This window comes from Suillus fuscotomentosus, assembly GCF_016647785.1.
Source record: "Suillus fuscotomentosus strain FC203 chromosome Unknown F5891scaffold_60, whole genome shotgun sequence".
NCBI lineage: Eukaryota > Fungi > Basidiomycota > Agaricomycetes > Boletales > Suillaceae > Suillus > Suillus fuscotomentosus.
The window spans coordinates 267,768-295,084 of NW_024539572.1; the positions used below are offsets into that span (position 1 = coordinate 267,768).

At 45.4% G+C, this 27,317-nt stretch overlaps 6 protein-coding genes across 6 annotated transcripts; 1 reads left to right on the forward strand and 5 right to left on the reverse strand.

The window, feature by feature from the left end:
- Positions 1 to 357: 357 nt before the first annotated feature.
- On the reverse strand, positions 358 to 807 carry F5891DRAFT_1193629 (uncharacterized protein; the record flags this gene model as incomplete). Its single annotated transcript, XM_041367788.1, has 2 exons — positions 358 to 409; positions 470 to 807. The coding sequence occupies 2 exons, from the start codon at positions 805 to 807 to the stop codon at positions 358 to 360; spliced, it is 390 nt and encodes a 129-aa protein (XP_041221569.1).
- Positions 808 to 4,654: 3,847 nt separating this feature from the next.
- F5891DRAFT_899533 (uncharacterized protein) lies at positions 4,655 to 4,942 on the forward strand (the record flags this gene model as incomplete). The annotated part of the gene is made up of 1 exon (XM_041373434.1): positions 4,655 to 4,942. A coding segment is annotated over one exon (288 nt), but the record flags the coding sequence as incomplete, so codon positions are not given.
- Positions 4,943 to 7,786: 2,844 nt separating this feature from the next.
- On the reverse strand, positions 7,787 to 8,514 carry F5891DRAFT_983840 (uncharacterized protein; the record flags this gene model as incomplete). Its single annotated transcript, XM_041377371.1, has 5 exons — positions 7,787 to 7,938; positions 8,024 to 8,103; positions 8,170 to 8,255; positions 8,311 to 8,337; positions 8,359 to 8,514. 5 exons carry the CDS (start codon positions 8,512 to 8,514, stop codon positions 7,787 to 7,789), a joined length of 501 nt encoding a protein of 166 aa, XP_041221571.1.
- Positions 8,515 to 9,581: 1,067 nt separating this feature from the next.
- On the reverse strand, positions 9,582 to 11,430 carry F5891DRAFT_983841 (uncharacterized protein; the record flags this gene model as incomplete). The annotated part of the gene is made up of 5 exons (XM_041377372.1): positions 9,582 to 10,244; positions 10,300 to 10,428; positions 10,479 to 10,733; positions 10,801 to 11,247; positions 11,311 to 11,430. The coding sequence occupies 5 exons, from the start codon at positions 11,428 to 11,430 to the stop codon at positions 9,582 to 9,584; spliced, it is 1,614 nt and encodes a 537-aa protein (XP_041221572.1).
- A 1,857-nt stretch (positions 11,431 to 13,287) lies between these two features.
- On the reverse strand, positions 13,288 to 20,179 carry F5891DRAFT_1280887 (uncharacterized protein; the record flags this gene model as incomplete). Its single annotated transcript, XM_041370437.1, has 17 exons — positions 13,288 to 13,737; positions 13,786 to 14,121; positions 14,181 to 14,195; positions 14,280 to 14,378; positions 14,427 to 14,606; positions 14,655 to 14,751; positions 14,804 to 14,964; positions 15,284 to 15,332; positions 15,391 to 15,587; positions 15,650 to 15,832; positions 17,754 to 18,223; positions 18,274 to 18,346; positions 19,608 to 19,646; positions 19,711 to 19,787; positions 19,843 to 19,916; positions 19,971 to 20,098; positions 20,135 to 20,179. 17 exons carry the CDS (start codon positions 20,177 to 20,179, stop codon positions 13,288 to 13,290), a joined length of 2,673 nt encoding a protein of 890 aa, XP_041221573.1.
- A 6,022-nt stretch (positions 20,180 to 26,201) lies between these two features.
- F5891DRAFT_983844 (uncharacterized protein) lies at positions 26,202 to 27,301 on the reverse strand (the record flags this gene model as incomplete). The annotated part of the gene is given in 8 exon segments (XM_041377373.1): positions 26,202 to 26,222; positions 26,254 to 26,293; positions 26,387 to 26,451; positions 26,491 to 26,512; positions 26,532 to 26,574; positions 26,831 to 26,946; positions 26,982 to 27,082; positions 27,137 to 27,301. The coding sequence occupies 8 exon segments, from the start codon at positions 27,299 to 27,301 to the stop codon at positions 26,202 to 26,204; spliced, it is 573 nt and encodes a 190-aa protein (XP_041221574.1).
- Between the last annotated feature and the right edge of the window lie 16 nt (positions 27,302 to 27,317).

The window sequence follows — 27,317 nt, forward strand, 5'->3', positions numbered from 1 at the left end:
AGAGGACCTGATGTATGCGCCTGGGTATGAGGAGACACATTATGAGCGCTAGCGGATGGTGTAGCGCTGAGATGTGTGGGAGAGAGTGAAGCGCCAAAGGATGTGGAGGGTCCAGCACCACTACACAGTTGAACCAGGGAGTAAAAAGAGCCTGAGTGATCAACGCCAGGCTTGGAGGAATAAGTCTTTGCGGCCAATGATGGATTTGAGTGCCAGATTCCATTGAGGTCCATGTACCATGGAAACTCTGAAAGAACTGAGTCTACAAACACGATAAACTGATTAAAATAAGCTGAGAACAAAATAAGACAAAAGACACACCCAGCAGATTTTTTACAGCCGTCCCATCAAGCAGCATCACGCCAGCACTGTGTCACTGAATCTAGCCTTCATCTTCTTGTACTTTGTTCTGAGACTTGAGGGATTCCATTAGCGCATGTATGAATATAACAATGAGAAGAAAACTCACTTGTTGATGTGATTGTTGGTTGCATCGCGGAATTTCTTCTGATTGTCGTGATATGCATGACCATATTTGGGGTGATTGGTGAAGATAAGTTTAGCGATAACGCTACAGATTTGGCCTTTGTCTGAGCCTGAGGGGCTGTCATTGACAGGGGACATCACCTTCTTCCCATTAGAATAAAAGAGCACCCTACAATCAGCAGGGTGAGACATTGGATAATTCACCAAGACATCTGTTAGGGCAGTTTCATTATGCCACTGTATGGTTAATTGTGGTCCAGATTCAGAAGGGACCTTGGATTGTCCCTCAGAGGGAGGTACAGAGAGTGCTGAAGGATCCATCGAGTGCACTCGAGCATCAGCTCAAAGTCTTGCAGAACGATGTGCATGTTGACGAGTGGGAGGCATGGTGTTTCAAAGTCCACCCTGCAGAATTCGCCTGACTTTGAATTGATGTGCATTACACCGAGTTTGTTGAAGCTTTAGCCGGGAGTTTAAAGGATTTAAGCGAGTTTTGAAATGTTTTAAAAGTTGAATTGAGTACCACTAATATTAATGAAGTGGGTGGAGTATCTTTGTGGCATACAAACAAAGTCCGAAATGGGGAGAGTTTGTTTTTCGATTCTTGGCAAATACCAAAGGTAGTAATGGCTTTTACTTACATATCACAGCTTCTTGTCCTTAGTACACCAATGTTCCAACACGTAAATAGCTTCATTTGCCAATGACATCGACTCTTAGATTAGATACAGTCCTAGACCATTTGCTGTATGCATGTGTGTACTTGTGTATTCCCTCTGTATGTAATGTCCGTGGACTCTGGAGTAGGATTGGATATCTAGCATGAACGGTGCCCATTCGTTCACACCCATCCCTCGAACATGACCATCATCTCAAATGATCCCAGTTGGTGGCTGACAATAAATTCTAATTTGTTACATAGCTATTGGATAGGTTCATCTCATCAACATGTCTAGATCTACTAAGGTTGACTTGGGGTTTTGCAGTTGCTGCCGGCGTTGTGGTGGTACACGATTGGGGTGAGCCGCAGGACAGTATTCAAAAATCACTGATATTCTGATGATATTTTCAGTCTTAACACTCGGACAAGAGGTACGTTCAATGTTATTGCCCAAGCAGCCAACTCGCTAACAACAGTGTCATAGATTGAACTCATCTGGGTGAGTGACAAGAGTCCCATATCAGAAGAAAACAAGAACATGCAATGAATTCGTGACAGAGACAACACTGGTCTCTCACGAGTGTGCTGTATTTGATTGTTCATACCTCAGGTTGTACTTTAGCATGGTGGGCAACTTGTGCTGACTCCAAAATGTTCTAGATACACTATATTGGAATACCATATTTTGTGTATGTATTGAGATCAATGACTTTGGACTGTGCTAATAGCTCATCTATGACAACTAGTGTCAATATTGTGGGTATGTCTCATATGCACTGTGTTCCATGTTTTGACCAGCGGCACACAGGAAATATGCCACTGGTATCGCTGACAGATGCAGTGAGTATTCTGCAACTATCACATTGCTATCTAACCAATATACTCACATGCAGGGGTGAGTGAGATTTCAATCATTGAACTTGGCTCAACATAATGACTCAATACTAGGTGTAAGTCGGAGTCTTTGATACTAGTGCGAGGGCGTTCACTAATTAGGGGTTTTAGGCATTATTGCATACTATGTATTAAATGGCACAATTATGGCCTTGACTGTGATGTTGGGTGGTAAGTTGACCAGGTGCGATACCTCTGCGATATCGACCTGACTGACGCATGATGCAAGTCATAATAATTGCTTGGTTGCATGCTATGTATCAGGGATCTAGAACAATGCTTATGTTCCTTATTGTCATTTTCCTGGCTGTAAACATCACCTGTGGAGTGATCATGGCAATAATACTGAAGAATACTGTAGGGGGTAAGCTTTGCTTGTTGACTTGAAGAACACGGCTCATTGGATAAACACCAGAGGAGCTGGTGCTCTCTGGCATTTATATGTGCAGTTCTCAATTGGAAGGCAACTACCTGCTCCTCAGATCAATGGTTTGGATGCTCAACACCGTTTGGGAGGTCCTCGCATTGTGTCTTTCATTTTGGGTTGCTGTAAAACACTTCCGTGAGCTGCGACAACTCGGCCCATTGACAGGATCTACCATTGGAGACTGTTTCAGAGTGCTGGTACAATCTCATGTGCTCTATTTTGCAAGGTGAGCTTGTAATGTGAACGCGAACATATTTTTCTGCTCAAGTTCCGCACATGTTAGCTTTGTCGGTGTCTCTTGCATCCAGCTTGCTTTTCTCTTCCCAGAACTCCCACTGTGCTGACCTGCTGCTGATATCTGCGTGCAACCAGTGCTCATCATTTCTGTTAGAATTCGGATTCTATTGGAGTTTTGATACTCGGTGGTTGTCACGAGTTCCAAATACAAACCATTATTCATTCCCAAATTCTAAGTCCTTTAAGCACCCAGTCACAACGCCTGTACCTAAGAATATGTTTACCATTGAAGAAGTTCCTATTATTGCGTCCATTGTAGAATTACCAGAGTCACATGACTTATCGGACAATGCCGAAGATATTGACATCATGCCTTGCGACACTCTTGAAATGTTCCAGAGTCTTACTGTGACTGCAGCACATGTTATGACATCATAGTTATATATAGAATCATACGATACCTTTAATTATTCTGATTGGTTAGTTAGTTCATACTCAGTTTCGATCTCAGTTTTAACATGTGTATATAGGTAGCTCGACGTAGTCAGTAGTTCTTTAGTTCAAACCTCTTGTATCTCCTAGTGAGCAATCCAAGACGTACCTGCTGCCTTATCCTCTTTGTGATTATCTTGTTGTTTGAGTCCTAGTCTCTGCCCTGTGTTAATTCGTTTAAGGGGTTGTGACAGTGGTACTCTTCAAATTTGTATGGCCATTCAGTTGTTTGTGCTGGGACCACACCTCATCCTTAGCGTTCGAGGATACCATGCCAAACTCGTGGCATACTCCGACACAGAAACTAGCATGAATTTGATTGTCTTCCAGGAGCATGTATATGTATTGACTAGTAGTACTGTGTAGGGAAATGCTTGTCGAATGGTCTGTAGGGAGAAGAAATTTCATCAAGGATCCGTTGTGATATTTATTTGACATATAGTACATTTGAAATGTCTAGGCAAAGCTATTTCTTGTTGTGTCACTACTAGAACGAAGTACCCGCGTTTGAACCCAGTGGTAATCAGAAATTGTCCAGAACATCTAGCAACCAATCTGGTCCATTTTTGAAATACAACAAGAGTCAGTAAAAGTGCCTTGATCGCTGATTTTGCGTGTTGGTGTTCTACCATCTTGACATATAGGTACTGTGGATCGTGAAGCCAGATGGCTGATAACTAGCATTGCTTGGCTGTAGCAAATGAGCATGACAAGCTCAAGATGAGGTCTGCTGAAGCCCCTGCTAAGCACAACCATCAAAGTAAAGCACTAACGAGATACAAACATGCATACATACATACACCAATTGGCATATCAATTGATCACAATCGCTCCTAGGGCAAGCAAATGGTCACTTTAACGACACAAGGTGTATTGATGGCAAGAAGTTGAGGGAAACACATGTTCAATTATGCATTATGGACAATCAGTGTGATGGACAAAGTAGTTCTGAGAAGGAAGAATTGCCTACTACTAGAGTAGATGCCAGGTTAGGTACAGCATCAACTGTCAGAAGTGATGATATGAATCCTGGAAAACGCACTTTTGTACAAGGGATGACAACATGAACTGTGTTGATCCAGAAGGTCTATCGGAAAGCAGATTGCCGATCCTGTTAGCATTCCACACTGCTGTACAATGCTATGTGTCGCATATTCTAACCTCGCTACACCTCTTTCATATGTATGTTACATAAGCTACCTACTATTTTCATTCACGCTCGACAGTACTTCCTCAGTGACTTACATCAGTCTACTGAGGTCAGTACATTCTATTTAGCTAGTACATACATATCTAACCGATCCTGTAGCTCATGTACTCGCTGCAGGTATATATCCAATATAAGTGACTTACATCAGTCTACTGAGCTTGTGTACTCGCTGCAGGTTATGAGCCCTGCGCCCGTTAATTCAAACTAACTACAAAGTACACGAAACGACTAGCCCGCCATGTCCAGCTCCAACACAAAACTTGGAGAAGATTTTCTGCGTGTCCCCAAACTAGCTGTGGACAGAGAAGATTGGATGACCTACAAAGACAGGTTACAATGGTCAGTAGATGCTAGAGGGTTTCTCGGTCACCTGGATGGTACCGAAAAGAAACCAGTAGACCCCGCAATGCTGACAGGAAGAGGACCATCTTGGGTACCATCCGGCACTGACGAGGTCCGAGAACTCGCAGCGTACAAAGCTGCATCGAAGGAGTGGCGCGTTGGCGAGGCCATTACAAAGCAACAAATTGCTAGTTGTACTCACATCGGACATGCTGATAGCAACAATCATCGACGAGTACGACAGGAGAGCCGCAAAGACGAAGAAGAATGGCTCTTCGAGCGAAGACGCGGCCTATAACACTAATTCGGGTCAGCGTAACAGGAGGATAAAGGGAAACTGTCACAGTTGTGGCAAGTACGGACACATGGCAAGGGATTGTCAAAGTGCCAGAGGTTCAGGAGCAGGAGGCAAGAGCAAGTCTGACATGAAAGCGAAAGACAGGAAACCTGAAATGGCGGCTAGTGCCAAGGACAAAGGGAAGGACGACAATGAACATGAAGGTGTCTGGTTAGCGCATGAATCAAGCCAATCAGAAGAGAAAACATCATTTACCTTCGCCACGCTCACAGACTCGAGCCAGAAACAAACTGCTTGAATCAAATTGTTCGACTCGGGCGCTTCGCACCACATGTCGTCATACCAGCACCTGTTCCAAGACTTTGTTAGTATTGCACCAAAACCAATAACGACGGCCGATAGACATACATTTGAGGCGACCGGAAAGGGAAACATAGTAATTTTCCTACCAAACGGGCAGTCAGAGACACACATACTGCTGAAGGATGTTCTGTACTCACCTCAAATGGGCCTGACCTTGGTGTCAATTAGTTGCCTCGCATCTGCAGGATATGCTGCATTGTTCCGCTGTAGAAACAACAATACAATGAGGAACAAGGATGCTCCTAACTGTATCTATAAAATGTTGTGAGGTCGCGCGTTACCTAGTCTGCTATTCTTGAGGAGACAAGTGCGTTCGACCCTAGGGGAAGCGAGTGCTGCGAAGATCTAGAGGTACGCGCTTCAGCGAAGCGTGAGAAAGCGCAAGTGCGCGCAAGGTACGAAGGCGCGGGAACGCGCGCGCGTATTAGCGCGAAGCGCGGGAAAGCGCGCGCGCGTAAGCGGAAATAAAAGAGACTAAGCTTAAGTGATGATATAAAGCAATATAAGAAAAGATAGATGCAAAGTGTAGACCAATAGACTTCTACTATGTACTGCTAAGTAAATAGTGGGTGATAACTAGTAAGTTCAAGGGAAAAGTAAGGTAAGTAATAGTATGTACTGCTGGCGCTTATATAGCGCGCCTAAGCGCGGTCAAGCGGAGCCGAAGCGCTACCGAGTAGGTATGTAAATATATATATGAGTGAGAATGCATGATAAAAATAAAGGTGGAACTATGCTAATAAAGGAAATGGAAATATACGCACTAGGGAGCTTGGTGGACAGTGGATGGATGCATCTGAATGGCTGGCGCTATAGGGCGCGCAAGCGCAGGAACGCGCGCGCGCGTATACATCGCGAAGCGCGGGAATGGTGCGCGCATGGCGCGCGTTGCGTGGGAAAGCTGCGCGTCATATAGAGATAGCTGTGGGTAGCGCACAGAATGATGCTGCGAGTTTGTGCTGTATACTTCCTAGTGAAACCTGCCATATCACACCATGAGACACACGAGTCTCTACACCGCGAAAGTTCCTGCAAGATCTTCAATGAGAATAAGAAGCTGATGGGGGAAATATCAGTCAATAAAGGGCTGTATTGCATTAGAAGCCCCAAAGGACTGTTTGCCAGCACAACAAGTCCAAAGGAGACCCTTACCATGTGGGAAATTCATGCAGTAAGAACACCTGGACAAAAGGAGTATTTTGCATCATTCACAGATGACCATACCATATTCACTCACCTGTACCTACTATGAACGAAGGATGAAATGTTCAGCGCGTACCAGAAGTACAAAGCTTGGGCGAACACGCAGTTTGACACCAAGATCAAATGCCTTCGCTCGGATTGTGGTGGGGAGTACACTGGAGAGGTGTTTACTTGTCATTTGCACAGCAAAGGAACAGAACGAAAGCTCACCATTCATGACACGCCAGAACACAACAGAGTCACAGAGCGACTCAATCGCACCATTATCAAAAGAATGTGTGCGCTGCTGCATGCCAGTGGGTTGCCGAAGTTCCTGTGGGGGGAAGCCATCATGCACATCACCTGGTTGAAGAACTGGACGCCGACTCACGCACTAGACAATAAGACGCCCTATGAGTTGTTATTCAAAAAGAAACCCAACCTCAAAAACTTACCGGTTTGGGGCTGCAACGTCAAGGTCCACTCTATAAACGGCTTGGGGCTCGATATGCGAGCGATTGACAGAAAATGGGTGGGGTTCGACCACGATAGCAACGGCCACTGGGTCTACTTGCCAGAGTCATGGCGAGTCGCAGTTGTCGGAACTTTTTTTACGGCATTTTAATCCATTAAAATGGCCTAACGACACGGACCTATTATAATACATTATGATCAAACAGTCAGCATTTTGACCCATTTAAATGCACATCGACATGATGACATAATAGGCATTTTAATGTACCCACCAAGTATCAATGCCCATTTTAATGGTACCCACTGAGTTTTAATATGCATATCAATTGTTATTGCGAGATGTCAATACAAATACTAATCTACATTATGATATCGGTAAAAATGACCCTCTCCCCCATCCTTCTTGCTCTGTTTGCTGCTGACCGTCAGTTGTGTTGGGACAATGATAGTCGTGATGAAGGAATATTGAATGATAATGCACGTCACCGGACTTATGAAGTTTCATACTCATCACTGTCCAAGCCTGCTGCCGCTAGCTACTCCCTTGTCTTGCACGAATGGCGGGTAACTTAGCTAAGAGACACCCGCTCGCCCTCTTCCCATCGCTCTGGGCATGATTCAGAGTCTAGAACCTGGAAATGTTATCAACAACATCGAACATGGCACATATTACACTACTTACCCATTTATTGTTGCCAAGAATGAGGTGTCCCAACCAGGTCAGCGCAGCAGCAGCAGGGAAGGTGGCGTGGCCAGCAACTGCCACTCCAGTGTTTCCCCATTGTGATCATCCGATTTGCGTGTGTGGCGCAGGAAGTGCATCAGGTTCGGATAGCTCAAGTTCCAATCGATTGTTTTCAGGATGTACCGCTCTGCGAGAAGGATATTGTATTCAGTGTAGGATGAGTCCACGCAGTGAAGGAAGTGCGAGATGGATGGTGCGACAATTTCTTCAACCTTTGGAAGCAATGGAGAGACATGATGTAATGCCCATGAGTTGAAGTTTAGTGAGGGAGACGACACATGCTGACAAGAACCTTTCGACAATGTTCACGCAGAGGAACACAGTCGCATGAAGTAATCGGAACCGTGCATGTACTTACACCAGCCAATCGAGAAGGATTCCATGCATCGACCAGGCCAGCTCTTTTTGCAATGCCATGTATTTCGGATGAGGAAGTGTTATAAGCTTAAGGCATTTCATTAATTACAACGGAATGATAAAAATATATGGAGACTTGTACCTCAGTCTGCTTCATGTACTTGAAGATCTCGACAACATATTCACTGACCATCAATGGATCATCAAAATCCTCAGCATCGAGATCGCCCCACTCGTCACCATCAAGGTCAGCTTCAGGTGCCACATCGACATCCAGAACAGCCGCAACTTCTGCCTCGTGTTGCGTTTGCTCGTCTATGTCAGTCTCGGGAGCATCAGAAGACATTACAATCGTCTTGAACTTCCTCCTGTGTCTCGGTCTTTATTAAGATGAGATGGAAAGAAGTTTGTCGAGCAGCCTGAACACGTTGTACCTCCTGGGTGATCACCTGTTGAGTGTTCGCCCCCAACCTGCAGGTCAAAACACATCGCGAGGGTTCAGGAGCCAGTGGGTGATCATTCCGTCCTTAGCAGATTCCAGCAGCCTTGTTCTTGTTGATGTTCTTAGTTGTAACTTCGAATAAAATGAGTCAGCGTGTTTTATTGTAGGTTGAAAAATTAATAGATGGACGTTTGGGTAGCGCCAGAAGAATGCAGGTCGATTCAGACCATAAATGTTGGCCAAGAAGGAGAAGGAGACAGAGCAACAGTGGAAAGTAAAGCAGACCGTGGAGGATGTTGAGAGTTACTGGTTCTAGTTACAGTGATACAAGGTAACAATATCGTAAATTTATTGACCATTGCTTCCCATGGCCACACTTGCAGCCGCATAACTTTATCTTTCCGGCTGTGAGTGTCAACCTTGTAGACAAGGTAATTAGGAACTAGCTGAAAGGTTATCAATATGGCGCATCTGAATTCGCAAACTGGGTATGTGGTAGCGTCTGGTGTGAAGATCAACACCAAACTTCAAGGTGTCACGCTCGTCAGCGCTCCGTTCATGATTATGGGTATGTGGGGGCGTCCAGCGTGAAGATCAATGCCAAACTTCGAGGTGTTGCGCTCGTCAGCGCTCCGTTCATGATTATGGGTATGTGGGGGCGTCTGGCATGAAGATCAACGCCAAACTTCAAGGTGTTGCGCTCGTCAGCACTCCATTCATGATTATGGGTATGTGGGGGCATCCAGCATGAAGATCAACGCCAAACTTCGAGGTGTCACGCTCGTCAGTGCTCCGTTCACGATTATGGGTATGTGGGGGCGTTTGGCTAGTATATGCATGCATTCCGAGTCGAAGGACACCTAAACATTCTCAGATTACAATGGAGCTAAAATCTCGTGTCTGTAGGAATTGTGTGATCAGATCTTGGTAGTAAGACTAGGAACACAACTACAAAGTAGGGGACTCTAATTTCATGTTGTTGTGTGACGTGAGGAGCAGTGAATAGTTGTGATATCATTGGCTGACGACTTAGTTTTCTTCTTGCCCCTGGATGTCTTTGCCTGAGATTTGGCAAAACCAATAAGCCCAGCGGCTGGTAATGCATCCTCACTCTGATCCTGGGGATTGGCCAAAGTCTCTGCATGCAGTGCCATGGGTGTCGGAATAGGTGGAGTTGAGATAGAAGGTTGTGGAATGACAGCAGGCCCTGGGGCTGCAACTTCAAGTCGAGGAGTGTCGACAGTGAACATAGTAGGTTGCAAGGTTGCGATGGTTGGCGCTGCGGCTACAGTGGCAAGGTGTACATCTTTATTAGCCTGCTCTTGCAAGTTGACATATTCCAATGACTCATCATTCAAGTCTGAATCGCTGGTGTCTAGCGCAGCCATAATGCGATCAAGTGATTCAGTGATGCGCTCCACAGTACACTGAGTGTCATCGGATGGCTGCATCTTTACAGTACTACTGAAGACATATCCATTGATTTCATCGACAATAGATTTGATGTGCTGGTGGGCCCACTTAACAACGAAGAATTTCTTGACTGTCTGAAAGACGGAGTGATATGCGATTGAGGAAATAGCACCAACTCCATCGCCCGAAAATTCCTGGTCCGGAGATAGGATGAATATGATCTACAGGGCATGATGAGTATCAGCTCAGTATAAATTTAGAGTACTGAAACCTTACTGATGTGACACCAAATGCAATCAGGCCAGGAGTGCAGCTTGTAAGCTTCCATATCTTGGCATAGGAAGGTGGTCTGCCACGTGCTTTGGAATACAATGACATCTTTCCACATATTGCAACCTTGACAACCTTCGAAACAACATATGAGTAGCTGGGTCTGTTATTGATGAGTAGACTACCTTTGCGATGATGATCCAATTTTTGAAAAATTTCTTCTCATTCACAATGTGGTCAGGGTAAAGTATTGGCACCTTGAAGATATCATACATCTTTCCCTTGCCTGCTTCCCATCCAATCAAGTCTGTGACCTGCTGGAGGGAAGTACAGTCGTATTTGGAAACAAAATATTCGTTAGGCATGTTGAAGATGCCACCTGCAATGGTATGCAGGCTGTTTAGGAATGAAGAGTGAGCTTGCTGCATTCCGCTCCCAAACTAAATGAAGTTTTGGTTAAATTTATAACGATAATATTAATGACTTGAGGTAGGAAAAACTACACACCTGGTTGAAGAACAGATTTGTTTGCATCCGAGCATGCAACATGTGGTCAATGGATGCATAGAGTTCAGCAACAAGTGCATCCTTTTCTGTAGACCTCTTCGCATAACGATTTGGATTCGAGAAATTGACTAGAGGATCAGGACAGTCTGTTTGAAAAATGACCTTGTCGGGGAGGAACATCTCGGTAGTGAGTGCATACTTTTTGGCCAAGCTTAAAATAAGCTTGTCCAAGTCGATGTCACCCATCTTCGATGAGTCAGAAGCTACGACGGAGGATGCAGAAGACACAGATGGCGCTACAGATACTTGTGATACAGATGGTACCCTGGATGGTGGGCATTTGTGAGAACATTTCAGCTGTTGCGCAGCAAGAATGTTGTTGCTCTCATTCAGAGACATATTCTGCTGCTGGAGCCGCCCTTGTTGAAGCTGGAGGTATTTAATATACTAATGTATCAAGGCATATGTTAGAATTTAGTATATACAATCTGAATGAAAGCAACAGCGTACCTCTTGGTAGTGCTCGATAGAAGCATTAACACCTGGTGGAGCCACAGGCCGTTCTTCATCTGCCGAGTCTGAGCCTGAATCAGAACCTGAGGATATTGGATTCAAGCCAGAGTCAGACATTTATTATGCAATGGGGAGGAATAGTATGCTCAACGAGCTGGAACCTGAGAGGGTGGGTCACAGGGTGTTGAGTCAAAGCCGTCTCGCAGTTGATGCTATTTTATGCAATCTTGAAGTCGGGTGGTGTCAGAGTGAACTCAATGTAATCATACACGCGGTCCAGGTTTGCTGATCGGCTCATTGAGGCCATGAGGCTGTGACCGAAAAAGTCAAATTGAATGGTAAATTACACGCAATGAAGACGTACATAATCATTATCGCAGCATGACGCAGGTCAATGTGTGATATTACACATTGCAAGTCTGCACACTAACATGCAGACAGATCAAGTCTTACGATTCAGATAAAATAAGGTCACTTACATCTGTAAAACGGTGAATGTTGAGGGCTTGCCATCTTGCCGTGCATGAAAATACTTATCCGATCAAGCTGAGCCTTCCACATGAGGAATTTATTTGAAGGGCGTGTGCTCCAAGATACTCTAATTGAACGGATCAGAATCAAGGTGAGAGTTCATTCTAGATTCGATGGTCGAGGTGGAACAAATAGAAGTGTAATGGACTCAGCCCGAAGCTTGAAAGTACATGTTCGCATGGCACAGAGGATGCCTGAGCTGGCAGGACATCTATAGCAATGCAGAAAAGTAGTGGATACACTTTTTCCATGTGCTTAAATTGACTTTAGCACCTTCGTTATGTGAAGGAAAAGTTGAGCTCACCTCCCAGAAGAAAACGGGATCAGCCATGCGCTCGCCTGCATTGAACATGACTGGTTCACGCTCATAACACTCAAATTCACACAGCATCTTTTCGGTCCTCTTCGAGTGCCTTGGCACGCTGTGCAGTGAGTTGTTCGATTGAAGGCTGGTTTTGTATTGTGGGGATGGGTGTCCTTGAAGTCATGTGTGCGTGTGTGATTGATGATGTTGATGTTGAGTGTCGAATTGTCGTGTTGATGCTTGACAGGCAAGAAACTGTGTGAGCTGCATGGGAGACAACACTAGTAGCAGCACATGCATAGTTAGAATAAGTTCTAGGTCGACGGGGATGGTGTTGTTCATGTCCAGGATACTGTACAATGGCCAAAATATCAACATGGCATTGAAAGAAGACACATACTTGATGCAGAAATGGTATTTAGTAAACTCCCTGCTACCCAACTTCCCATAGATGTTAGTTTTTGGATGTCGAGAAGCTCCAGTGCTAATGCATTTGAGCCGCTTTCGGAGTCCCGTAAGATAGCTGCAGAACTGTTCCACTGGTGAAAACTCATGTTTTGTAAATACAATACTAAACTCACAGTACGAAATGGGCGGTGGTGGGAGTTATCTGGAAGAACTTTGTCGCCTTCAACTGCTGGAAGAGATTCTTTTAGTCATTGCATTCTCAGGTTGACTCTTGAGCTCATTGAGGACGAAACACTTGAGCAACTCGAACAACTTCTGATGTGATATATGAACTTTGACTGGCTGGTTAGGAGGAAGTGCTTCAAGTACCAGTTCTTCACCAGAGATACATCCTGCGCATGATGCATGCGATCAGAGTGCCAATTATAAGGCTCAGGCGCCAATCATAGAGCGTCACAATAGCAGTGAGGTCATTCTCGAGAGGCCTGTCCTCACATTGCATCGTAAATTCTTTAATTGCCAGAATTGCAGGGAATCTTGGCTGACGAGGTCTTTGGGTGTCGTTCAGAACTGCATGGAATGTGCAAATGGGTGGGTAGGGCATGGGAAATATCTGTAATACTACCACTAGTACATGTTATTGATCTGCGAAGAAGCATATCAATAAAAGTTTGTTGCAAGCAAAAGATGAGGAGACAAAAATGTACCAACAACACTGATAATAGCTTGCCTCACAATGGTTGAGCGCTAGCCTGGAGTGCCTTGACTCGAAGGAACATGTCAGTGTCCACAGTGTGGATGACGAAGTAATCCCCATCTGTTTTGGGATTTCTGGCAAGAGCAGCTCCCCGAACGATTGACCAAACCGAAATGATTTCAGAAGATGAGCAAGGTTTGGCTCGCACGCGCCACAATCCCATATCATTATCCCGCCTCTGATGACTATTAGCAATACTGACATCATATGGCTGAATAAGTGCGAGAGGGAATTCAGTGCTGCCAACCAAACAAGTGAACATGTATACGAGGCGAGCAAAGAATGGTGTGTTTGCAGTGTTCACGATGACGCAGTCATATCTCGGCGATCCATAGAACTTTGGATTGCATCGGAGTAGGTCTTGGTGCATGCACCAGTCGACTAGTGATTCATAATTGATCCGCAAGAACCTAAACTCTGTTATCTGATAGAAATGCATCAGTATTATCAATTGAATGTAAAGTAAATGTACTGTATGCTCTGCTTGCATGTGAATGTGCCTTCCATCTGGTAATGGAATGTTATTCTGTGGCAGAAAGCCATTTAATAAGTTGTTTAGCTTCATCCGAAAGTTGGTGAAGGCCCTGTCAGTTCCATGCAAGTGCATGATGTCGGAAAAAGAGTTATTACCCTGCCTTGAACCTAAATGTGCGTGAATAGTAGTAGATTTAGATGTTCCAGCGTCGGAGTCATCCAGGACTTCGTTGGTCTCAGGGTCACAGGTGTCTTGTTGATTGTACTTGTCGAGTTCGTCGAGTTCAGAGCACATGGATGTCGAAGTTAGAAGCCATTCATCATAGTGTAGAATCTGTAACAATTAAAAACTATTGGTCTGAATCTGCATAACAATATAGTTAAGCAACGAACCTGAGAAGCAACATTCTTGAAATTTGTGCGTTGAAGATGGATTTTTCATAAAGAGCCATGCATCTTTTCATTTGGCTTAGTACTGTAGTTACGTGTCACACCTTTGGCTAGAATATCGTCGAATGCATGCGAGACCAAGTGTTTCTTTGGAAAGTTCCAATTTTTGTTGGTTTCGGGGTGTGATTGTGCAATATATTCCTAATGAAAAGTCAGACAATTGTCATCAAAAACATCGGAACAACTTACATCCATCATTTCTGAGAACTTTTGCAGTGCCAGCCTTCCAGCTGCGATTGTATCCTCTGTATGTACTTCTAATGAGACATAAATATCAAACTCAACGTAGTAGTGAATGCAATGAAGAAGTAACTGTCCCAGTTTACAGTGGGATGAAGTAAGGATATCCTGTGCCGCAAAAACGATCATCTAAGTTTGTGTAAGTACCTAAAATCATTTATGATGGTGCAGACAAACCTTGGACAGATCACCGAGAACAGAACCATTAGTGAAATCAACTGCGACGACAGATGAAAAATGTGTTAAATTAGGCCATCGTGGAAGTTCATCGAAGCTAAGACACTGAGTCAGAAGTAGTGTCAATGTATTATAGCCACAATACATACTTTTTATCAAGTTTGACAGCCGCTTCATGCCCGAGGTCCAAAATCCAAAACTTTACTTCCTTCCACAAATGGTCACCCCATAATCCTTCCTCGTTTGTATGCAGGCGGTTGAAAGAAAGTGCACGATGAACATCGACATGAAGGATTCTCGAGAAGACATTCTAACAATTGAATTACATCAGCAAACTTGTCAATAGTAATAGATATAACAGCAGAAATGGTAAAATGGGAAGGAAGTGAAGTTTTTCATATGAGTTCATGAATTGTTTGAAATACAAGTCATTCATTGTAAGAGGAAGGGTAAGTTGGGAGGGAAATGCATACCTCAATGTTTCAAAGCGAGAAAGCCTTTAGATGATCCTCTTTTTCCTTCTCAGATGGCTTTGATCTTGCAGTGCGGAGTATGTCTTCAGATTGGTGGCTTGTGCACAGCTCATGGGTACGGAGAATGGACTGCTTGTCTTGTGGAACCAAACAAACTGGACATGGAAATTTTCCCTTAAGCCCACGGATCAATGCCATGATACATCTATAATTTGTACATGAGCAGCTCACAATAGTTAACTTGTAGTACTAGTATGACTTACTGTTCTTCGTAATCAGCACTTAAGATTAAAATGAGGGGCCAGAGATGACGTCGGATTCCGTCTCCGCATTCAAACCAATAGCCTGTATTTGAGTGCTTCGCAACCAAGGCCAGAAGCTGGTAGAAGGATGTATGCCAGACAGCATTTTTAAAGTCTACATAGTTCTTCTTTTTCGCATGTTCTTGATCCTCAACAATCTGAATTAATATAATGGCAGTCAGCATTACTATGAACTGAACAAGCTTGTCAGTATACTAACAATGGGCAGCCAGCCAACGACATGACCACCTCCTAGGGCAGTATTACTGTTACAAATATGAACCAGTAGGTTATCGATGTGCGCAATGATTGGATAGCCTTTTTGGCTCCCAAATGACGATAGTTTACTCTTGTGCGCATAAAGGATGAATGCCAGTGGTTTTGCATCGGGCGGAAGCTGCGACTACAATTACAACAGTTTTGTGGCATACTATTAATTTAAAGAAACAAACAATAGATCAAATGTCGAAACATACTTGTGCCTTCCAAAACGCATTGGCAGTTCATGGTTCATCAATAAAATGTACAAATCTTTCTCCGTTGAATTTTGAGAGACGTTGAGCATCAAATACAAAATGAGGTGCGAGACATTTGTCTCGCAATAAGTGAAGGACCCAATCCCAGAGAGGGCGGTAGTGCATGTTGAATTCACGCTGTCTTCTTAGATAGATGATCTATAGATAAACACCTATAAAAACAAATATCTCCACGGTCAGCGATTCAGACAAATACCAATGACTGATAACGTGGTCGTTCATGGGTGGCTAGTTGTATACTACCCAAGGTATGTTCAGCTAATGATACTTCTGCAAGATCAGTAATGCGATGGTCAATCCAATCTTTGGACTTGACAGGAAAACAAACAAACAATGGTCAGCCCAGCAGTATGGCAATGACCAAAAGAATATACGGGATTTTTCCTCAAGTTCCCTTTCAACAACAGTGCCTCCTACCAACTATACTCCAAAGAAATGGTGCAGAATTACAATGATAAACCCCCTCAGCACAAAGCAGGTAGAATCAAAGGTCAAGACTAATCAAATGCTTTATTGTAGAACTTTTAGCTCAATATTGAACCTGCTGTCAAGGAACTCTTCTTTGAGTATTCAAACAGACTCAGGAACGGACGTCCTTGGGTTTACTACCAAGTCCCCTCTTCAACGGCTAAAGCCTAGCAGGCACAGAATATCTTGGCTCAGTATCGCTACTCAGATGAGTGAGGTCAAGCTTCACTATCAATTCCTAAAGTCTCCCCACTATGCTACTTCTGAGTCTTAGGTGGACGTAGAGACAACACGAATATTTTGGAAATATATTTCTGGACAAAGACCACCAAAGGTTGGTGAAAGTAAAAGAAAAGAAAAAGAATAATAGAAATCAGAATAAAAGTGTGGCTGTACCTTGCTTGCTGGTTGTTGCACACAGTGAGCTCACAGCTGGTCATTCAGTATGATGAGCTTGCAGTATTACTGTCTCTTGAGAGTGTTCCTCTCAGTCTTGAAACAGTTCTTGACACTGGTACTGACACTTATCACACCTTACTTCACAACTTAGTGTTAGTTGGGCTGAAAAACACCCTACTACCTGCTGGTATCTGCTTTTATTATTTCAAAAACTGGGGTCATTATATACACAATAAATGTGGCTGTGCTACTAGTGTATTTCAAGAGTCATTAAGAGTCATAATGAGTCATATATGCAAGGTGAGTCATAGTGAGTCATAGTAAGTATTTTAGAGTGAGTCATAGTGAGTCATTGGGTATTTTGCTAAGTCATGTGACCTGTCCAACCCCTGATGACAAATCCAGAAAGAGAGTAAGAAGTGTCACATGATATGAATCCTGTGTGTGGCTGTCTTTGCTTTGCTTTGTTTGAAGGGTGAGAATGACGCGAGCCTAGTATTTAGGGGTTTACTAATGTTTTTCCAGGATAACATATGTGGGAAATATTTTTCACAGTCACCTGACATGTGTGAGATTTTGTCTGAGTCATCACCATGGCTGACTAAGCAAAACTCATCGCAGAATTAAATGTACTAAAATATTCAGGCTGCTGGCATATAGACTTGAAAAATAAAAAGAAAAGCAAAAAAATATTCCCTTAACCTCAGCCCAACTTCAGATAAAAGGGAAAAGGGTTTCATAGTGGTATTTCAGGGTATATGACTCATGAGAGAGTATTGGTCGTCCATGCACCGAACCGGTTTGGTGCAGGTCAATGCACTTCATTTCCAAGGGGAACAGACACTGTATTGTTCTGAAACTATGCACTAATGATCAGCTTATGGTAATGTACTAGTAGTAGCTACATGAGACAACACTTACTCTAGTATAACATTGTGAAGCAAGGTCCCAGAGGGAGCAGACTTCATCATGATTTTGCAGTGTGAACGTGTCATTGCCACTAGCAGATCGATGTATGAGATTGAGAAGGCGATTGGTTTGATCCTTTGTCATCGCAGCTTCGAGTGCAATCTCTGCTACTTCAAAATCAAGCCGTGTGCGGAATGGCTCCCACGGTGAGTCGTTACGAGGTACATAGTCTTCTGTTGGGCAGCTGCAAGAGAACTCAGAGAAGTGATGCATGGTAGAAGGAATTTGGCTGTGAGGATGATGCTCAACTTTGATATCATCAAGCTCGTGCGCAGGCTGATTGAGATCAGGATTGGACTCATTGGGACCAAGATCGGGCTCGTTGAGACCAGGATCTGGTTCATTGGGACCAGGATCGGTTTGGTGGAAGTCAGGTAATGGGTCCGCCAGAGGGTATTGGCGAGGTGAAGACCCTCGCATAACTGATACTGTTAGTCTCAGTATAACACTAATCAAATTGAATCAAATGTACCAATGTCTGAGTCTGCGGCCCATATCGCAGTGGCATTCACCGTGTTGCGAGAAGAAAATTCTAAACCATAGTACTATTGTTAAAATATGAGTGCTCACCTGCAGATGATTGCGCATCCTCCAAACATTGTAAATTATTACGAACTTTGTGACACTGCCTTCGAAGTTCTGTAAAAAAATTATCAACCATCTATCAAGTACATCATTGAAAGACAACTGATTCGAGTGCTCACCTTTCTTTTTGGCTTTCTGAACTATGCTAACCAACTCCTCATCTTCCTGCCATTCCCGTTCCTTCTTCGTGCAAGACCTCGAATGGGATCCTAACCCACGTGCACGCACATTCACTCCACATCGATCACACGTCACAAGGTCTGATGCTCATTGTTTTGACTTAGGCATTGATGTCAAGTAGCAAACGAGCAATGAGCTAGCTGATAGTGATCATATAATATTAGAGTGAGAGCGTAAAGCTGCGAGTAACGGAGTGCGTACTGAGGACCAAGTGTCAAAGCCCGTCAGGAATACAGACAATGGTTGAGGAGATGATATGTTTTGTTTAAACAAATTGGATATGCTTGGAAGAATTGTTGAGCAGAAGAACAACGAGTTTTGGATAGGGAAGACATTTGGACTGACTGTAGACTTCGGATAGACGATGGGAGTGAACAAAAGTTGTTGTTATTGATGGTATGCGAGAGAATAAGATTATAAATCAAAGTGACAAGATGGTCCAGGGCTCAGTTCAGTTGAGAATAAAGAAGACAAATGAGACTGGAAAAGAGGTGTACAGTGTCGGAATCAAAAAAGAGGCGTACAGAGTCAGAACCGTTGATGCAGCATGTGTCGCCTCACCTAGGTATAAGTCATATCAGTAATCCGAATCAGAATTGCATCAGCATGATATTCAAACTCCGCTTAAGGCATCATAATGAGGTCGTAATGAGGGTCAAAATCATTTTGAGCCTGATTGTAACATGTGACCATTATGATGCCGGTAAAAAATCTCCGACAGTAGAAAGGAGTGTGGTGTTTAATATGGCGGAGGTGGAGATGCCCATAGGACAAGCAAGAGAACCGGCACACCATGCGGTACGAATCGATGATGTCGGGTCAGCACCTAAAAATCAGTAAACCATGCAGTACGAATTGATGATGGCAGTTCAACACTCACCGGCCAAGGACTACTTCAAAACCCCCCTCCAGACCATCTAGGTCAACACTTCAAACCACCCGCTCCACCATGTCGATCTGGAAGGGTAAGGATAGAGTTAGCTTACATCAAGAGCCTGCGCGATGGCACAGGCACCACAGACGGCAGGAGTACTGACTTACCTCGTGGGATGCAGCCTGTGGGGGAGTCCAGTAACCTGGCTGTTGAGCTAGGAATGGTGGGGGAGTATGGTGAGATGGACGAGGACAATGAAGAAATCTTCACGATGGTTGCAGGAGTAGTGGCAGTAGAAGGGACCGATCCCACGACAGTCAAGGAAGCCAGTGCATGGACCGATTGGCCTAAATGGGAAGATGTGATCAACAAGGAATTAAACACACTGGAAGAAGCACGTACCTGGACCATTGTCGAACAGCCGGACAACGTCAACATTGTAGGCTGCAAGTGGGTCTTCAGGATCAAGAGGAACACTGATGGAGAGGTTGAGAAGTATAAAGCGAGATTAGTGGCAAAGGGGTACTCACAGGTGTATGGACTCGACTACTACAACACCTACACGCTGGTGGCGCATCTCACCTCCCTTCGCATGGTACTTGCAGTTGCGGCCAGGAGAGATTGGGACATAGACATTTTCGATTTCCACAGTGCATTCCTAAACAGGAAATTAGACACTGATGAGGTAATCTACATGGAACTCCCACCTGGACTCAACGTTGACAACAAGTACAAACATCCCGTCGCTCGCCTTCACGTTGCCCTCTACAGTTCAAAACAAGGCGCCCTCAAGTGGTATCAAGAGCTCTGCCGGCTGTTGTTTGGATTAGGGATGAGAAGAGCAGAGTCAGATTGGGGAGTGTTTTTCAAACACATAGGCATGAATATTCTCGTTCTCGCTGTAGAAACAACAATACAGAGAGGAACAATTAATGCTCCTAGCTGTATCTATAATAGTTGAAGGTCGTGCATTGCCTAGCCTGCGTTACTTGAGGAGACAAGTGCGTTCGACCCTAAAGGGGAAGCGAGTGCAGCCAAGATCTAGAGGTACGCGCTTCAGCGAAGCGCGAGAAAGTGCAGGTGCGCGCAAGGCGCGGGAACACGCGCGCGTATGCGGAAAATGATAAAGACTAGACTCAAGTGATAATATAATGCAAGAAAAGAGAAGGGAGATGCGAAGTATAGACAAAATAGACTTCTACTATATTCTGCTAAGTAGTAAGTAAGTGATAACTAGTAATTGGGAGGTAAAAGTAAGGTAAGTAATAGTATGTACTGCTGGCGCTTATATAGCGCGCCTAAGCGCGGTCATGCGGAGCCAAAGCGCTACCGAGTAGGTATGTAAAAATATATATGAGTGAGAAACTATGATAAAAATAAAGGTGGAACTATGCTAATAAAGGAAATGGAAATATACGTACTAGGGAGCTTGGTGGACAGTGGATGGATGCATCTGAATGGCTGGCGCTATAGGGCGTGCAAGCGCGGGAATGCGCGCACGCGCATACATCGTGAAGCACGGGAATGGTGCGCGCATGGCGCGGGAAAGCTGCGCCTCATATAGAGATAGCTGCGGGTAGTGCACAGAGTGACACTACAAGTTCGTGCTATGTACTTCCTAGTGTAAAGCGCCATATCAGACCATGAGACGCATGAGTCTCTACATCTCCCTGGGACTTTAAATTCTGAGTGTCCCCACTCAGCGCGTGTGTGGTGAGGATTTTGCGTGAGAGTATGCAAGTGCGATGCTTGTACGATGCTTTGGTTGTTGGGCGATGAATGCGTGAGCATAGGAATGGTATGTGTGAAGCGCGGGAAGTTGCGCGCATGGCGCGCGCGAGGCGCGAGAATGTGCGTGTGCTAGGCATGAAGGCGCGGGAATGAAGCATAGCATGGTGGATTGCAAGGGTGACTCTGGTGTGAATAGTGTTCCCTGGGTGTGAGGCGATGATGCGAGAGTGATATGGATGTGGCGCGCAAGGTGTGGGCGAGATGCGTGCATATGGTGTAAAGCACGAGAAAGTGCGTGAGTGTTGCATGTGTTGTATTCTGTGGGGACACCATGAGCTGTTGTGCAATGCTCTTGGAGTCCAGTATGCGTGTGTGCGTGTGATGCGAAGTGGCGCGGTCCAAGAGCAATCCAATCCATGTCCAAACCAAGTCCTGCTAGGCGCGCTAAATATTAGATGCTAAAGAGTTTGAACAGTGTGAGTAAAACTATATGCGAAATGCGAAGGAAAAAACAGTAACTTTGCAGATGTCCTATCCGACTTGTCTTCTTCATGCAGCTGTCAACATCTACACCTTCCTATGAGCGAGGCGCGAGAAGTGCGCATGTGCGCGCACGCGCGAGGCGTATGGGCGCGGGAGGTTTGCGCATATGTGCGCGTGAGCATGGGAAGACTGCGCGCATATGTGCGCGTTCTAAGGTAAAAAGGGCATGGTGCCGCGTCATGCGTGCGAAGAGAAAATAATACTATTGAGCTAGGTGGGCACAATCTAAGGTTGTTTTCTTGTTTTTGGCGACTCCTATGTGTATATATATCAGTAAGTTATTAGTTCTTTGGATGGCGTTATGATGAGAGAAAATAAAATGAAAGAGCGCTGGACGAAACCCAGGGTAAAACGAATGGTATCCTATGAAACAGCGATGGTATACGTTGTTCTTTGATGCGCAGCTGAGGCGCTTGATCCTCCTCCTTGAGTGCGTGCGAGTGCGCGTAATAGCGCACTTCACGTCTCTTGCGAGCTAACGCGTTACCCAAGGTAGGGTTGGAATGTGTGAGGCTGGCGCGCTTGGGTGGGCTTGTGACTGGCAGAATGAATTCCTGCACAACGCGCTGCAGGTTGAAGGCGCGCCAATGGAAGCCGCTGCAAGGGGTGTAGGGGCGCCCTACAAGCTGATAGGATGCGCGCGATGTGCGCGCCTTGGTGCGATTTCGCGCGAATTTGATTATATTGGCCGAACACGCGAGGAACGGCCACTTCTCTGTAAATGTGTTAGCGAGAAATGTATATAGTGAAGTATTAGGCGCAAATGTCGTGCCAATGGGCTGTAAGGGTGGTATATCAAGGCGCAATAGGCGCATAGGTGAAGGAGAATAGTGCGCATCAAGGCGCGCAGGAATGAAATTGACATGGTAAGCAAAAGTGCGAAGAATGCGAATAAATGTGCGAAGTGCGAAGTTAAAGGTGATGATAGGGGGGTTAGGCGCATATGTATGTGTCAGGCGCGCGCCTATGTCGCGCCTGGATGTCTGATTGGAATATACCTTGTGTTGAATGATAGAAATGCAATTTAGAAGGGGAGAAGCAATAGAAATGTGGTAGCATGAAAACTCTGCTAAAATTATGAGTGCGCGAGGCGCGGGAACACGCGCGCATATTGCGCGATGTGCGTGATCATGGCGCGTGAACAAGGGGTGGTGCAAAGATGAAATTAAAGTGATTGGAATTGTCAAATAGCTCCTTAAGAGCTTTAAACATGAAAGAGACAGAAAACGCGAAATGAGACGAGGGTAAATATACAATACCTCTAGGCGCGCGCATTGCGCGCCCTCAGGCGCAATATGGTGCGCCTGAGTCGCGCCATGGTCGCCTGAGACATGCTCTGCTTGGTGGTTAGATGGCGTGATGCACGGATGCTTTACCGGCATGTGATAGTCACTGGAAGCAAAAAGTGCGATGTGCGCGTGATCGCGAGTGACATCTGGAATTTCCAGAGACAAACTCTGGTTGATGCAAGGTGCGACTTGAGCCTCTGATGCGGCAGGAGGCTCCTCTATAGGTGCGCTAAGGTGCAATAGATGTTTAGGGTCATCCCTGACCTCTGATGATGCGAGTGGCGATAGCAGTGATGGCGATGGTGCGATTGGCGAGGTTTCTTCCTTAAGCGATGCGATAGGTGGGCGTGTTTCAAGCGATGGCGTAATAACGTCCACAATGGGCGCGTTACTGTGCAATAGATATTTAGAGTCATCCCTGACTTCTAGCGAGGTGATAGCGATAGGCGCGCGCGATGCGATAGCGATAGGCGCACGTGTTTCAACTGGCGCGTTAGTGTGCAATAGATGATTATAGTCATCCCTGACTACTGATGCTGTGATTGGTGATGATGATGCGGATAATGATGGAGATTGTGAAGGAGATGGTGCTGATGATGAAGGTGAAGAGGCGCCTGCAGCGCGCTTTGCGAGCGCGCGCTCGAGTTCGTGATCTAAAGCGATGCATTCTGGTATACCTTTGTATGCTGGCGCAGTTGATGGTTGAGGTGCGCGTGATTCACGCGAAGGCGCAGGAAAGGCGCGCGCGTGAGGTGCGTGAATAGGAACTGGTGGCCTTTTGTCAAGTACAGCTTCTGAGGGTGCGCGATAGAAGAGTCCAGCTGTTGCATTAGCGCTAATGGTCGTATCCTGCGTTGCATGACTCGCATGGTATTGATCTTTGTACTTAGCCACTTTAGCTTGCACTGGCGCAGTTGCTGTGACTAAGGTGGCAATTGGTGCTACTATGGGCGCGCTAACTTGCGCGCTTGGCGCGGGAAAAGCGCGCGCAGGTAATAGGAACTGCACAGCTGCGAAGATGTCCATGAATGGGTATGGGTCGTATGGGTGGTGGTCAGGGAACTTGATCATAAGGCGCAAGTGGATTTGCGCCTGAGCATCGCTAGGGATTCCTTCCATGAATAAGTGGTCGCGTTCGGCCTTTCCAATACGGTCTTCGTCCATGAGTGGCTGCATAATCTTCCTGAATGCGTGCAGGTAATTGCTTAATTCTGTGCAAGAGGGCATTGGTTTGTTAGCGTATTCGCGCGCGATGGTGCGCAAGTCCGCGAGCGCGTAGCGTCTTTTACCATCCCATCCAGGATACATTACCTTCACCTCATCTAAAAAGGCGCTGTAATTATCTACTGCCGCTTCTGGCATGCCTCCCCATAGTTCTCGATCATCGTGCGCAAGGTAGCAGATGATACCTTTGATGCGGTCGAGTCCTTGGAGTCCTGCTTCATCAGCAAGCTGCTCATATGTGTCAATAAATTCGGCGAGGTTGTCTGTAGTGCCGTCGAACTTGGGCGCGTTTGCTGTGCCGCGGATGGGCAATCTATAAGGCATTGAGGCGCGAAAAAGCGCAGGCGCACGCGAGGCGTATAACAGGTGCGCGCGTGAGGCGCAGAGGCGTGGGAAAGCGCGCGCACAAGGCGCGAGAATGTGTGACTAGAAATTGGTTAGCTTTTGAAATACAAAGAGATTGACCTGTATGTGTTAAATAGCGTGAAGTGCGAAGATGCGCAAAAGTAGATCTTGCTGACTGCTCCCCTCGCGGTGGGCTCCAGTTGAAGGTACAACAATTCAGATGGTGAGTCTGAACAATGTTGGGTCTATGCAGAACCTAGCTGCTATTCGACCCTAAAGGGTTTCTGGACCAGGCTTAAGGCTCAGAGGAGAGGAAATATCATAAAGAACTACTGAGCACTCAGACTCATACTGGTAACTGGTGAAAAGATTGATTGCTTATGTAAGCTACAAAAGTGCCAACATAAGGTAAGGTAAAAACAGTCTCTACAAGCCCAGCCAGAAATGAATCCCTACATCACGTCTCACGTTGATGACTGTACTCTCACCGGCAGCAACAGCAACCTCATCACCAAGTTCAAGTCTGACGTTGCCACTCACTTCAAGCTCACAGATCTTGGCCCCATCACATCCTTGCTCGGCATGAAGGTCACACGCAACAGAGTTGTGCAGACCATTTCCTTCTCGCACGAAAGCTACATTGAGTCCATCCTAGCTAAGTATAACTTCCCAGACGTCAAACCTTCCTCCATCCCAATGGATCCTAACACACCACTCACCCAATCACAATCTCCCAAGACTCCCACTGAGTCAATGCTCATGAAGCACATCCCATATCGCGAGGCCATCAGCTCGCTCATGCACCTCGCTGTCGGCACCCAGCCAGACATAGTGTTTGCCATCTCGACTGTCACCCAATATGGCGCCAATCCTGGCATGGCCCACTGGGAGGCCATCAAGAAGATCTTTCGGTACCTCACAGGTACAAAAAAGATGGTGCTCACCTTTGGTCAAGGCAAACTCAGCCTTGAAGGCTACGTGGATACTGATGGTGCCTTGCAGGACCATAGACACTGTCCTGGAGCTCGAAGAAGCAGGAGCTGGTGACACTCTCCACAACAGAGGCCAAGTATGTCGCTGCCACGCATGCGGCAAAGGGAAGCCATCTGGCTCCGGCGCCTTATCTCAGAAGTATTTCACCCACTCACGCAGCCAACAACCCTCTACTGCGACAATCAGTCCACTATCGCACTCGCAAACTCTGGCGTGTTTCACGCGCGCACCAAGCACATAGATATTAGGTACCATTTTATTCATTTTTCAATTGACAAAGGTTCTATTTTACTAGAGTACTGCCCTACGGACGATATGATCACAGACACTCTAACCAAACCCCTTCCTAGCCTCAAGGCTAAACACTTCACTACTGCTCTTGGACTCCATTCGGTTTGAGGGGGAGTGTCTAAGGATTATGAGTTGAAGTAATACTAAGTTAGGGTTAGTACTATAATAGTATTTTACTGTGAGGCTATATGTCATAATGTTGCCGATGTCCAGTTCATGAACCGTCTGAACTGGGTTCGAACACCATCTGTAAACTACAAATTTCCCCACAGACATCAACATTTTTGACAGTTTCCCACAGTAACCCACAGAGGGACAGCGCTCACAGCACATTTCTCCGGGGCATCAAATTTTTTCGACAGTAACCTACAGTAACCCACAGAGGGACAGCGCTCACAGCACATTTCTCCGGGGCATCAAATTTTTTCAACAGTAACCTACAGTAACCCACAGCAGGACAGCACTCACAGCACATTTCTCCCGGGCATTGAATTTTTTTCAACAGTAACCCACAGAGAGACAGAGCTCACAGGATGTACAGCCTCACAGTGTTTGTCAGTAAAATAGCTACCTCGAGCGCTAGTAGTAGTAGTACCTGAAAGTACTTAGTAAAATTAAAATTTAACAAGCGGACCAGTCGCCTTAGGACATTGCAGCTGTTTTACAATCAATTACAATAACAGTCTGTATACTACGCTCGCCATTGTCTTCTCCTCACCTACATGAATTGGTTCCGCGGGATCAAACATTTCGTACTAGAAGTCACACAATTCAAGCGTCGAGATGGAACAAAATTTTATGTCCATATTTACTATACTACTAGCCTAGTACCAGTACTGCTAAATACAAACTATTTGACACAATTTGAAAGAAGGGACGAGGCATCAGTCCAACTGGATCGTTAGCTGACGGCAGGATGCGAATGAGTCTATGACGAGGTTAGTTGGTAGTGTATACATAATAAGAGTACTTACCAAGAGAACTGTGTGCTGGCTGATGTGAAAGACCGTGTTTTTTGAATGTGACACGCATATGGCCTAGTCCTACATCAGCCTTGTCAAGCTTCCGCTTGGAAATGACAGACTTGTATCTTGAAAGACTGGTCATGACCTCGTGCTCTCGCACGATGCAATCAGCAAGTTTTTCTCCGCATTAACTATATCGCGTCGGGCCCTTGCGAGATCCATGATCAGGTTGGCTTCACAGTCGTCAACGTCATTGATGGTCTGTACACACGTTAACGAGCAGTGCCTAGTAAGAGTCAGATATCAGTCACTTACCATTGACCCAATAGCATTGACCACGTCGTACAAGTCAGCGATTCCGCTACTGGGAGGCTCACTAAAAGTTCGGCTCGCTTGCCACTTATTGGAGTTTTGCGGGCGCATATTTGACAATGATGGTACATCACTAGAAATATTTAGGTGGATTGGTATGTTGGACATGGGTGTTTTGAGAATA